This window comes from Medicago truncatula, chromosome 2, assembly GCF_003473485.1.
Source record: "Medicago truncatula cultivar Jemalong A17 chromosome 2, MtrunA17r5.0-ANR, whole genome shotgun sequence".
Taxonomy (NCBI): Eukaryota; Viridiplantae; Streptophyta; class Magnoliopsida; order Fabales; family Fabaceae; genus Medicago; species Medicago truncatula.
Window position 1 is genome coordinate 32,538,022 of NC_053043.1, and position 14,048 is coordinate 32,552,069.

Here is a 14,048-nt window from a genome sequence, read left to right on the forward strand (position 1 = left end):
TTTATGACTTAGGAAAAATGTCATGCTGAGAGAATAAAATTAAAATAAGGAAAAATGTTTTATGACTTAGTTTTGGACTTTATATAAAAAAATATATTACTTTTGGACAACACTTTATATTTCTTGAATTACAAGTTCCTTTTTTTTTTTTGTTTGTTAACGGACCTTGAATCCCAAGTTTCACTTTCTTTATATAATATATTCCTTTTCACCGATCCCTTTCAACTTTGTTTGATATTTAACGATCATATGATCAATACTTTGGTACCTATCAAGGTAAAAATTTTGATTTAATTTGTTTTCATTAAAGACATACACAAGGGAAATTAGTATAGTTTTCTTCATATATTTTTACTCTAATTGGAAAATCACAATGAGATTTAATTTGCCTTTTTTATTTTAAGTTGAATTTTAGCTCTCTGTTTCATTTTTTGCTCACAAGAACATTATGAATATTGTTAGGTCCATTGCACAGAAAACAACTTTTACTTTGTTGGAAAAAATCATTGCATATATTTTCCATATATAAACATATTTGGTATATGTCTTGTTTTTCTTCATATTTAGTTTTCATGTGTTCAACCTAAAAAAGTATGCAACATAATTGGTAGTATGTTAGAATTGGTAGCATGTTGAAATATTGTTAATTTACAATTTTGTTTGATGCAGGTTTAATCTTCACCTGTAGAACTTCAAACTCAAAGTGTGATAATTCTCAAATGGGTCTTAGAGTTCATCTTCTTGTTCTTATTTTGGTCTCTTTCTCATTAAGATGTGAATCATGGGGTTGGTATTCATCAAATAAGGAGAGTCACTCTAATGATAGGTCTTATGGTAACCAAGGAAGTTTTAGAGGTTCGAGTGCTGAGTTCTCGATCGAGGCTTTCAATGATCCAAAGGGAATGAAGCTAATAGAGAATGCTAAGAACAAAATGGTTGGATCAAATACTTGTTGGCAAAATGCTTATCAACATCTTTTTGCTGGATGTTCTGAAATTTTGGCTGCTGATGAGAAAAGGTCGAGATTGGCTTGGCATCTAAGTGATTGCTTTCAAAGGGATTCTGGAAGGGTTTCCTTTCCTCATTGTGACACGAAAACATCAATTGCGACATGCCTTAGAAACTTGGACGATTTCGCTCATAAGGTTTACCTTGAGTTCTACCTCGAAACCAACTCTATTTGTTATCAATTACAGTTAAGTGCATTTGCTTTTTACCAAACTATTTGTTAACTCTTCATTTGATTTTCTTGTTTATGTTTTTGTTGCGCTGTCCAAGAAAAAAAATAGTGAACGAAAAACGCTTAGTGATATATCTCATTTATTTTATGAAGTGGTGTTTTTGTCTCAACCTGAATAATGTATTGTCTACTTTTTCAGGACACATGCATTCAAACATGAAACTGAGAGACTTGTGACTGAATTGAAAAGTTCGGCTCAGTATGTCGAGGACAAGTTAGATAGTATTGAAGAAAAATCAGATAATTTGTTACAAGGCTCAAAACAGATTTTTGATTCTCTTGAATCGGTTAGTAGTCACACAGAGCTAGTTGCTCAAACTGTTAAGAATGTTGAAACTCATATTGATGTGGTATTAAGGCATTCCGAAAGTGTTTACGAACAAACTACAAAAATTGCAGCATCACAATCGCAATTAGAAGAAGGTCAAGAGGACATGAAGAGGAAGTTAGAGGATGGTGTAGCATTGCTCAAAGAATCTTATAGTTATTTGGGAAAAGAAATAGAAAAGTTAAGAGATGAAGCCATTGAGATTGAGAATGAAGTTATCAAAGTTGGAGATACTATGTCATCAAAGATGAACACTCTACAAACTAAGGCGGAAGATATTGGAAATATGGCAGGGGTTTCCTTAGAAAAACAACAAGAACTTTTAGACGGACAATCCACCGCGCTCAAGGGACTAAATTCATTGAACGAGGTTCAATTCAAAGCACTGGAGGAAAGCAGGTAGGATCGGTTAAATGTTATAAATTTGTAATATATTCATAAATCATATTATGCAAAGTGTTAACCTCATAATTGGTGAAATGTAGGAAAAGCCTACAATATTTTTCTGAATATGGACATAAGCAACAAGAAGAGCTTTTACAACGTCAAGAGCAGATGCAAGGTCTTCACGATCGGCTAATGGAAAATTCAAAAACAATATTATCTGCTCAGGTTTGCAACTATAGTGTTGAATCCTTATACACATGCATCCTTAATAATTTCTTTGATTAAGAACATCTACTTATACTTTATCTCTACTTATATTTTATAGGAAACTTTCGAAGCAAAACAGGCTACCATGTTTGTTGCTTTGGATAAAATATTTGCTTTGCAAAATGCCATGTTGCTCGAATCAAGAGTGATTAAAGCTTTCTTCATTTATGCGATATCAATCTTTGTCATCTTTATGTTGACTAGCACGAAGCAAACCTACAATGTTCGACCCTTACTTTATATCGGTAAGTACCAGCAAGGAGTTTGTCTCCTAAATCCAGAAAATTAAAGGCTGATATTGTAATCATTCATGATTTGTTATGCATGTACATATAATATCAACCATTGATTTGTTCGTCAACTATTTAAATTTCTCATCTGCTCTCCAACTCACTTTAGAGTAGCCAAATTTGCAAACTATGTCTTTAGTTTCTTAAACCTTGAAATAATTATTGGTTAAACATAACATGTTATGGATTTTATATTTACAGAGCTTTGTGTTGCTCTATTTTTGGAAGTATTCATTATTCGTTTAACGAATGATGACATAGAGCAACAAACATGGATAATAAACAAGGTCCGATTATTTTTTACGGTAGCTGCTTCGGCTCAACTTACGTATGCTATTGTCACATACAGGTAAGTATACAACTAATAAACATTTCATTCATATCTAAGTTTTAAATCTATCCAAAACTCATTTCAATTTTGGTTGTAAAAACAATAAATAATAATAGAGAATTGGTTGCTAATCATGCAGGGATTATGAAAGGTTGAACCATCAAATGCTCCTAACACTAGTTAATAAGATAAACAACATGGAAAAATTGAAGGATTCAAATTGGGATTTCGATACTACTGATTATGTGGATTGGTCTCAGTTGATAGGTACTGATTTACCTGATGATGTCAATTGCCTTGATGATCCGGACTTTGTGATTCCAGAAGAAGTTGCAGAGAATTCAATCACAACCTCCACAACAAAAAATTATAACTTGCGCTCACGCAATCGTTTACATTGATTTTTCTTACCACCACAAGCACACTACTATTTTGAACTGGTAATTAGAAACTTGAAATAATCTATGTACAGCAAGTTATTTCCTTAATGTATTTTCATGACTATGGATTATATATACTAATGAATATGTATGCATGTGATCATATGTGAAGGTTGACATTCTGGACACTCACACTTCAGTTAAAGTTGTCAGTTTAGAATAACTTAAATAATGATACTCACTCTATGAGCAACATCTTAGAAAACTGAGCTTATAACCAGTTTGTAGAGATAAAATTTGATGACAATGCATACACCATGATTGCTCCTCACAACTTCTAACCAAATTGAAATGAACATAATTCCTTATTTTAGTTTGATTGTTCTCAATTTTTGAATTTATAATTTGCACCCACAAAATAAAAAATTGAAGAAAAAAAAGCTGAAAATGCGAGAGATGAAACCAAGGGAAAAACATGGGGATTTTAGAAACTTGAAGTTGTCAGAAGAACAAATGCAAAATATCACAACCATTTGAGTCTTATGAGGCTTTGATGACGACAATGACAGTGTCGAAGGCAGTGTCATCCACCGTAAATGGAAAGTTATTGGGCGAACCAAAAACGCCCACAAATATGGTAGCATTCAGTCCAGTCCAAACCATCTGGATCATCCAGTCCGAATCAAATGATATCTTCCACAATTTGCTTACAGCTAACAATTGTCTAGGTAAAGATTCAAGGACAAAAACTCTAAATCTACACCATAAATACTAACTCAGGGGCATTGGTTCAAATACGCACACATTTCATCCTAAATTACCTAATAGATCCGCGATGCTTACAAATACAAATTTAAGTATTGAGTGTGTTCGCAAATACTATTCCTTGCCGTCAAAGAAGAAGATTGCCGACGAAGGTCCTACACCTAGAGGCCATTCAACACCACCATCAAAATATCTCAGATGACAGGAGATGTCAACGGGGCAGGGTCGGCAAAAAGTACACTCCAGCTCCTTGTTCCCATCCCACATTAGTGAGTCTATCTCCTCCATCTTTATATATCTAGATTCAATTTTTGTGGATGAAAATCTCATATGATTAAACCTGAGGACTAGATGTAGGTAACAAGATAGGATATGCGACTGAATCAGAATAAATCTCGGTGTCATCTTAGTTACCCTTCTCTCTTTAAATTTCAACAATTTAGTTTCAATTACTCTTGTTCTATGGTTTTTCATTGAATTGTTTCCGGTATAGTTAAAATCTGAGAATTGATAGAAATGTTTCTTTCTTTTATTAGAATATGAGTTAGCTACTTTGTGATGACTCAGCAGAGTTCGTTACACTTTTTTTTTTTTTTTACAAAAGAGTTAAAAAATGAAGGACAGAACAGAACAACTCCAGTTGTCCAGTGTTTGATTTGTAAAACTGTTCCAGATACAAGACAAACGGGAGGCAAATGACATGACAAAAACTCATATTTTTGTCCCTCACCAAACCACAACAAAACTTTTTGTTCTACGTACAAGTTGTCTAAAATACCAAAAATCGTATAAAACAAAAAATTACTCATTGTCATAAAAAAATTTATCCTGTGCTGTTCTGCCTTGTGTTGTGCTGTTTTGTCTTGTACTGTTCTGTCCAGTACTTATTGCTTGCAAACCAAACACCCCCTTAGTTAGACATGTAAGGCATTGTTTGGCTTAGAGCGGATAACACCATGCACTAGACTACGTACTCTAATATGTACTTCATTTAGTCAAATCTACGAACAAATATTCTTTTTTTGAGTTCATTAAATATCTGGTATATTTGGACTGTAATATAGTACAAATACATCGTTGTTAAATGAATCTAAAAAAGTTATAGTTGCTTATAAGTGTTATTAGAGGGGGTTTGTATTCTTTCATTTCAATGAAAAATCCTTTGTAAAACTTTTAAAATTGAACAATTCTATTACCTTATAAATGCATATAAATTTTTAAATTTAGCATTGTAATCTTAAAGTATCGATTTAAGTTACCTTGAAGATAGTTGTAAAAATAATTATTAGTGTCACTTTTTTTTTTTTTTTGACAAGATAGTGTCACTTTTATTAATAATTTTTTTCATTCACCAATTTAAAAAATAAAAATCTACTTATATATGAAGAGACGTGAATATGAGTGCGAATATGTTAGGCTGACCTAGGTTTTCTAATAGTTTGTTCTATGAAAAATTTTAAGGCTTAAATCTCACTTGGAGCCTATCATAGGCTTATTATTGCCTGGAAAGCAACTCTTCTTACTTTCATTTTTGCTCTTCACACACCGCAAAGATACCAAATCGCTCCACAACATCATTTTCCGAGCAACAGTTAACTATTGTGGGGGGTATTTTGGTATTTTTATGGTGTGTGGGAACACAAATTAAAGTGATAAGAGCAATTTCCTTTTCCCTGAATTTGACCTTTTGAAAGTCTAATATGAATTACTAACCCGTTTAAAAGCTTATGTCATTTGAACATATTTGAAACTGATGGGAGATTAATGTTTCTTAAAAAAAAAAGATGGGAGATTAATGTGAATGTACTAAAAAAAATATAGGAAGTTTTTGGTTTTTATATAACTAGGGAAAAAACAATAAATGAATTTTGTTTAGGGGAAAAACAATAAATATATTTTGTTAGTGACGCCCCAAAATGAAAAAACTTTGTGCTAGTATAACTCGTAACAAGAGAATGGCTAAAAAGGAAAATTCTATTTAACCAAAAGAAAAAATTGCATGCCACTTACTTATTTCTGATGACCGCTAGGAGATTTCCAACGAAGCAAAATCTTCCAAAATCTAACTTAAGTCACATATCACCAACCTAAAGTGACCTGTTGCAGAAAGTAGGGGTATATGATATATGCTATGTGCATAGGTAATGATGGTAATCATTTATAATTGATGCATAAAAGACTGTGTGCATGCGTCTCCACCGTCATCGACCTCAAAACCTTCGTCCTGACCTCCCTCTCCTCCAAAGACAACAACTTTCTCATCCTCTTTCGCCACCACCACCATTCTCAGCCACCGTCTAACCTTCTCACCACCACTGTCGCTTCAGATCTAACACCATCATCGCACCACCGTGAACTCAGAATCCAGAAACAAGAGGAAGAAGAACAGAAAAATGGATTTGCTCGTTTTACTGGTCGTGAGAGAAAGAGAGAGAGAGAGGAAAAGAGAGAATGTGGGGAAACTGGAACGACTTGTTTGATTTTTCTTTTAATTTAATTTTCTTTTCTTTTACTTATAAATAAATTAAAATTAAATTAATTTCTAAGAAAGCAAATGATGCCAGGTGAAGGTGGTACAAGGGGTTGATGGAAAGAAAGGGTGTTCATCAAACATAATCAAATAAATAATATTTGTTATATTTACTTAGGTAGGCTGACTTGATAGATTTAAAAGACTTTTTTTATGGAATCAAGCTTGGCATTATTATTATTATTGACGGACAGCAGAGAGTCCAAGTAACAGACTAAATCTTCCAATCCCAATGCTAATCCTAATCCCTTATGAATGGCTGTGAGCTCAACAAGAAGAAAAAATGAAAATAATATCCTTCTAAACAAACCTAAGCCTTCTCTATTGAAAAAAAATGAAAAAAAAAAATCAAATCCTGAAATGGATTTTTCGCAGGTTATAGAGTTGTCAAAACGGGCGGTCCCGCCCGTTTAGGGCCGGCTCTAATGGGCTTCGGGCTTTATCGGGCCGGGCCAAAAAGCCCAGTTGAAAAACGGGCTTGAAATATAATACCCGAGCCCGGCCCTACACGGAACGCAGGCTTAACGGGCCGGCCCGTATTAAAAATTATATATATATATATATATTTTTTTTTAAAAAGTACTATAAAATACTCCTATAAATTTTTTTTTATAAATAATATTTTTAATATGTTTAAATAATGCCTAGAACAAAAATAAATCGTAAACATTTTCGTACAAACGTCGTAAACTAAAACGGCGAGGAAAACAATTTAAAATAAATTAGATACGTTATGGTTATAGATATTTATATATTCGATCTTTAAAATTATAAATAACGAAACGAGTAAATATAATTTTATATTACATGTATATTTATGCTAATTCATTGAATTTTCACTTTTATTTATTACTTTGATAATCAACTAAGTAAAAAATATATCTAATTTATAGGATTTTTTTTGTTATGCGGGCTAGCGGGCTACCCTCGGCCCGTTCGGGCTAGCCCTAATGGGTAGCGGGCTTTTTAAGGCCGGGTTAAAAAGCCCTATTAAAATTCGGACTCAATATTTAAGGCCCAAACCCTATATTTAATCGGGGTAAACGGGCCGGCCCATACGGCCCAGCCCGTTTTGACAGCTCTAGCAGGTTAGGTCGTATGTCCATATAAGCAAGCCTAACCTATTCCCACCTCAAATATAATATTTTTTTTGTATTTTTTGTTTTAATTTTACATCAATTTAAATTTATTTATTTACAATTTTTTTTATCTAATAAAAAAGTTTTTAAATGTGAATGGTAAAATAAGTTGGTTTTGATTGTGAATGGTAAAAAGAAAAGAAGAGTGAACCGGCGAGTTTATTTTGAACCGGTTGGGTTGAGTCATATGGTTATTTATTGGATTTCCCTCAAAACGGTTAACGAACACGACTTTCAAATAATCGAATATTAAAACCCTTTCCCTCCAAACACCAACACTTCAACTAACCGCGCCATTCTCCGACCACCGTAACCGTCCCTCGCCGGACCACCGTAACTGTCTCTGCATTCTCGCCGGAGAAGCCAACATCATTCTTCTCAGAGCACTGGTATTTCCGATTGTTTTTCTGTGTTTTCAGTAACATAACAGTGTGCAATTCTTGCTTGATATTGCAATGAATTGCGTTTTCGATCTCACATTCTTCATAAAATGCAGTTTCAGTGGTTGAATGATCTTCGCTTATAGTCCTTGTTGTTTTGATTCTCTTAACATTGAAACGGAGAAATTTTGAATACATTCTTGATAAAATGCAGTTTCGATGGTTGAATGAAATTTGAATATCGCTTGATGCATATTATTTTTCGATTTTTCAATAGTTTTTGAGCAATCTTTGGAATGATTTAAGTTTAATCTTGATTTGAGAAAATGTGAATATGTGTTTTTTCTTCTTTTCAATTGGTTGTATACAGCGAGTTTCCCTGCGTCGAATCACGAAAAGAAAAGCAATCTTTGGAATTTGGTGATCCTCTACGAGTAAAGGTATTATGCGAAGAATTAACAAATTTCATATTTAAGAGTATTCATTCATAGTGTTTCTGTAACATATGCAGTCCTTTAAATTTATATTGATTTTTACTTCTGCGAATGTTTCGATTGATAAGATTTTGGACCGTTCTAATGGGTAACAATTTAGCTACTTCATGGAGTCCTTTAAATTGTATATCATTGTTGATTTGAGATTAAGAAATTTCTTTCTTATATGATTGATTCCTCTTCTCATTGAAATTCCTCATATTCATTGAAACTACTTTGAATTAATATTGAATTTCATCTGATAGTTTATCCCATGAATTAATTAAAGTTGGATGTATGTTTTCCAACTACATGAATTCCAAAGAATCTAACAACTTAGGTGCTTCACTGAGTAATTTCATCTGATTTGGGACTTACACATTCCATAATTTCCCTATTGATATAAGGTGTTACATCCCTTGCCGAGACATTGTATAGCATCATGCAGTTCCTTCTTTGATGACTGATCGCTTTTTGGTATATGTACCTTGATTTCTGTTTCTCAATTGTTACTGTAACCACAATTCTGTTTGTCTTGTTTGGTTGCATACATTTATATGCTTTCTTGTGTTGACTTTGTTGAAAAGTTGCACCTTGATGGGCCAGCTTTCTAGTTGCTATATCTTGTTTTTGTAGTCTCTTCATTTATCGATATTGTTTCTGATTTGGTTTTGTTGGATGGCTGTAATACAGATGAGTGATGATGAGACAGAATTTCCTGACAGTACCGATTCATCTGGCAGTACTGATGAGTTAATTGAAAAGCTTGAGGATGAACTAGATGATGATGGTTCAGACAACTCATCGTCAGATGAAGAAGCTGAAAGCCAAGATTCCAGGTGCTCTCCATCACCTATTTCATATTACATGTGTTACAATATTAGTTAAGCAGTTGCCTTGGTGATTTGTGAGAAGACTAAACATTGTTTAGATAAAGAGTACTGTGGTGCTTATATAAATGAATTTATCTGAAAATTTGGTTCTTATAAAGTGCAATGACTCTATTCAGTAGGAACAATGTTTATTATTGTAGTGGTCTCAACTTTGATAGAGTGATTCTTGTTTCCAAAACCTCATGAAAGATTGTCATGCAAGTTTCAATTACATTTAAGGCATTGCCTTTATTACGAGATAAAGGAACACTGAATATTACCTAATTATGTCATTTCTTCTTAAGTCAAATGATAACATGTTTTTAGCTATGGTTTGCTTATGTATCTTCACTGCTGTGTGAAAACTTATTTTTTTGGTTTGTGGATTTGTGAATCATTTAAGCATAAAGGAATGTTTTAGAAAATTATATAGCTCAAACTATTGTGAGATATATGGACTCAAATGACCTATTTTTAGACATGTTCCATAAGATAACATTTTTGTGTTGTTTGATCCATGTATTTGACTCCAACTATTAGGAAAACACTTTGATTCTTGTTGTTATTGTGGAATTATGAACCAATTAGCATCAACCTATGGGAGAAATATGGTTGTAGGGTTCCTATTATTTTTTGGTTATTTATGTTGATTTTGTCTAAGAGACTATAATGTATTCTTTGATTCATGTTTTCTGATCAAATTTCACTCTGCTACACTTTATTGTACAAATTTAAATAGAATTAAAAGACTTAAGTCTGATAGCACCAGTGAAACTAAGGCGTCTACTTCAGCAGGAACCGCGGAACAAAAATTAGGTAATTTTATTGTTGTGGTTGTTTCTTTCATTTTCTTTGCTAGGAACAAGATTCAATCCCACATCAAGTACATGTAACTTTGCCAAAAATTTATTCACACAGTTTCTCCTTAAGAGCAAGTAAACCAAAACATTTTTAAGAAACAGTTTCTCTGCCTTAATGCTTTTTTGCACTATTTCATTGGTACAGCCTTAAGCTTGTTAGACTTGCATTCTTAAGCATATGTTCCCCCCTTCACTTCATCATTAAACAATATTGATTTTTTTATTTACGGAGGCTTTTGTTTCTTATAGAGAAATGAACTAATGATGCATGCACAATCAAATATTTCACACCTCATACTACCTTTTCTTTAGTCCATTGTATAACAATACCGTAAATTTATTTCTAAAGGCTCTTAGATTACGCAAAATCTCTTCCAAATTTTTGTGAAAATATGATTATGAATCACATACAACTTTGTCACTCTGTCTTAAAAATGTTGTAACTCTCCCTTTCTCTCACTCTCTCTATATTAATACTTAATTGTTGGAGTATCATCTGTGAATGTAGATGGATGTATGCATCCTGGATCATTTGGAGGCATTTGTATACATTGTGGGCAAAAGGTGGATGGGGAATCTGGTGTGTCATTTGGGTATATACATAAGGTACAATTTTTTTCTAATGATTATCTTGCGGGGTACTAATAACATAGATTTGGATAGTTGTTGTTGCCACATGTCGCTATTTCAATTGATCAAATTGAAATATTTGTTTAAAAGCTGATTCCTGATTCAGTGATCATGCCCAACAAGTATTCCTGATATATAAGCATACAGCTGAATGGTTGGTTAAGGATGGCAATAGGTAGTGTCGGTCCTCGTACATGCTAACCGCATTGCAACAAAGAAGTTCCATAAGTAAATATAAACATTGAGCCTATAAAAGTACACCACAATAAGGCATTACAAATTAAATTTGTTCTTGTGTTCAAATCTTTGAATCGAATCCATAACACGGAATTAACTAAATTTTAAGTCATGAATGAAGTCATAAGACCCTGTTTGAGTAAGTTTGTTCTACAATTTTTTTTATGACATCCTCATATTTCAAGTCATAAGACCCATATTTTTCACCAAGACCACTCGAGCAAGGTGCTGTTATTGATGAGGGAGAATAATTTGGTAGCCAACTAGAATTAGGATTAAGGATTTGATGAGCTCAGGTCATTGTTGTAAGTCAGAATTGGGACACTCTAGAATTTAGCACTATTGATTCAAACAAATTTCATATAATATCATTTAAATTCTTTTTTGTCTTTACCTTTGAATTCTTGTTGTATCCTATCATATACACAACCCAACTATTTATTCTGCATAATTTATCCAAGCAACAAATTATTAAATATGGAAATTTTTGTATGTTCAGGGACTAAAACTTGATGATAAGGAAATTTCTAGAGTGCGCAGCAGAGACGTGAAGAATTTATTAAATCGTAGAAAGCTTTGCTTGGTTCTGGACTTAGATCACACACTGCTAAATACCACTTCCCTTCATCGTTTGAGCCCAGAAGAAATGCATTTAAAAACCCATACAGATTCTCTAGAAGGTAATATGCCAACCGATGCACCTTTTCTTTTCGTAATTGTCATCATTAGTATTTATTAGAAGTTTTGATTTAATGCATTTCCTCATCATTTTTGTTTTTATGACGTTAAAGTTCATCTATTTTTTCATTGTAACTTACTGTCATAGAGCATGAGACCTCGATCTTATTATTTTTTTCATCTTTTGCTGAAAGGCTGAAATGCTGGCATTATACAGCTTTCTTGGTTTGCAGTTGTGTCTGTTAAATGCTTTTGGAAAGTTTGCAACAAGCTTTATGCATTCTTTGTTTTCGATTACACTGAAAAATTTGCAGAATAAACATTCGTTCGTGTTCTTTGGTTGCTAAAAGACAGATATCATTGTATTATTCTGCATTTGCAAGTACCATGCTGCACATCATCACATAGAACATCATAAGTTATATATAGAGTAGATTCATCTCCTCAAAATTACATCTCCTCCTATATCGACAATAAGTTTTTAAATAGATTGAAATACTTACTCAAATTCTTACATTTTAGTAAAATTAGGGTATTTCAAACTCATTTATATGTTTCATCATCATGAGTGCATTTTCTTACTACTCTTTCTTGATTTCACCTGATGTTCTGGGTTTTTATGGCTTTCTTTCTGAACTTGTATACGATGAAACAATAGATATCTCTAAAGGTAGCCTCTTCATGTTGGAGCATGTGCAAGTAATGACCAAGTTGAGGCCCTTTGTCCGCACATTTCTTAAAGAAGCAAGTGAAATGTTTGAAATGTACATCTACACCATGGGTGATCGGCGGTACTCGTTAGAGATGGCCAGGCTGCTTGATCCTCAAGGGGAATACTTCAAAGATAAGGTAATTTCTCGAGATGATGGGACTCAAAAGAACGTGAAAGATCTGGATCTTGTGTTGGGGACAGAAAATTCTATCTTAATTCTTGATGACAAAGAAGAGGTGAGTGCATGTCAGTACTCATTAGAATAGTTGCTGATAGTTAATTTATGTGGATGATAATCTCATAATATTTTTCCTTTTACCTATATGTATGAACAAATTAAACACAGTTCTATAATCAAATAAATCTACAATCATATGAATATAGCCTTGAAAAACTAATAGCCATTCTACCACTCTTAGTTCTTGTAAACATCAAATGCAAATGAAAGAAAAACTAAATTATTAATTCCTATGCCCGCCCTATCTCTCATTTCGAAGTTCAATTTTTAGGTTCATATCAATTTTTATTAACTACTACTACTACTAGCATATCCGATTCTTGTCTTTCTTGCGTGAGGGTTTTAATGTAGTAGTTTTTCCTGATTATTGGTTAACTTGGTGTTTTTATTTTAATACTTTTTTCGAATTATATGAATCATTCCTCTAAAGTTTATTCTCTATAGACGAAGTTCATAGATTCAAATGTGCAAAAGATCTATCCATTTAATGATTCATATGTCATTGTTTATCATTTGAGAATCAATAAACCAAAGTCACCTCCTTTATTGAGATGTATGAAAATGTTGTAGGTATGGCCGAAGTACAGAGATAATCTGATATTGATGGAGAGATACCACTTTTTCAATTCAAGTTGTCAGGACTTCGGCCTCCAATGCAAATCACTTGCTGCATTGAATATTGATGAGAATGAAACTGATGGTGCGCTTGCCAAAATACTCGAAGTGCTAAGACAGATCAACTACAAATTCTTCGATGTATGTCAGATAAGTTGTTGATAAAAAATTTGTTGTATTTGATATGTTGCTAAAACTGTGTTGTGGGGATTTGTAGGAACTTCAAGGAGATCTTGTTGATCGAGATGTGAGGCAGGTAGTTAGTTATCTTGTTATTCATCTTTCTTCTGGTTTGTGCATTTTGCTGATGGAAATATAAGTTAATTTGTCATCCTAGTGTCATATTCTGATAATGTTATGTTATACTTGCAATCAATTCTTGTTTTCCAGGTTTTGTCATCATTTCGAGGTGAAGTCTTAAGAGGATGTGTGATCGTTTTCAGCCTTAATTTTCGTGGTGACTTGCGAATACTCAGGAGGATAGCAGAGAGGTTAGGAGCTACTTGTTTGAAAAAACTTGACCCCACTGTGACACATGTAATTGGTACAGATTTTGTAACTAAGGAGTCCCGGTGGGCCGTGCAAGAGAAGAAGTTTTTGGTTAATCGTCGTTGGCTAGAGGCTGCAAATTTCTTTTTGCAAAAGCAGCCTGAGGAGAACTTTCTTTGTCAAAATACACTAGTTTCTGGTAATTAG

At 33.3% G+C, this 14,048-nt stretch overlaps 2 protein-coding genes across 2 annotated transcripts; both read left to right on the forward strand.

Moving 5' to 3' along the window:
* The first annotated feature begins 623 nt into the window (after positions 1-623).
* On the forward strand, positions 624-3,386 carry LOC25486889 (protein GAMETE EXPRESSED 1). Its single transcript, XM_013608717.3, has 6 exons — positions 624-1,195; positions 1,380-1,967; positions 2,054-2,180; positions 2,281-2,467; positions 2,714-2,861; positions 2,983-3,386. The coding sequence occupies exons 1-6, from the start codon at positions 720-722 to the stop codon at positions 3,242-3,244; spliced, it is 1,788 nt and encodes a 595-aa protein (XP_013464171.2). The 5' UTR covers positions 624-719; the 3' UTR covers positions 3,245-3,386.
* A 5,817-nt stretch (positions 3,387-9,203) lies between these two features.
* On the forward strand, positions 9,204-14,048 carry LOC25486891 (RNA polymerase II C-terminal domain phosphatase-like 4). Its single transcript, XM_013608719.3, has 8 exons — positions 9,204-9,349; positions 10,122-10,198; positions 10,751-10,848; positions 11,609-11,789; positions 12,446-12,735; positions 13,308-13,493; positions 13,570-13,608; positions 13,743-14,048. Exons 1-8 carry the CDS (start codon positions 9,204-9,206, stop codon positions 14,046-14,048), a joined length of 1,323 nt encoding a protein of 440 aa, XP_013464173.3.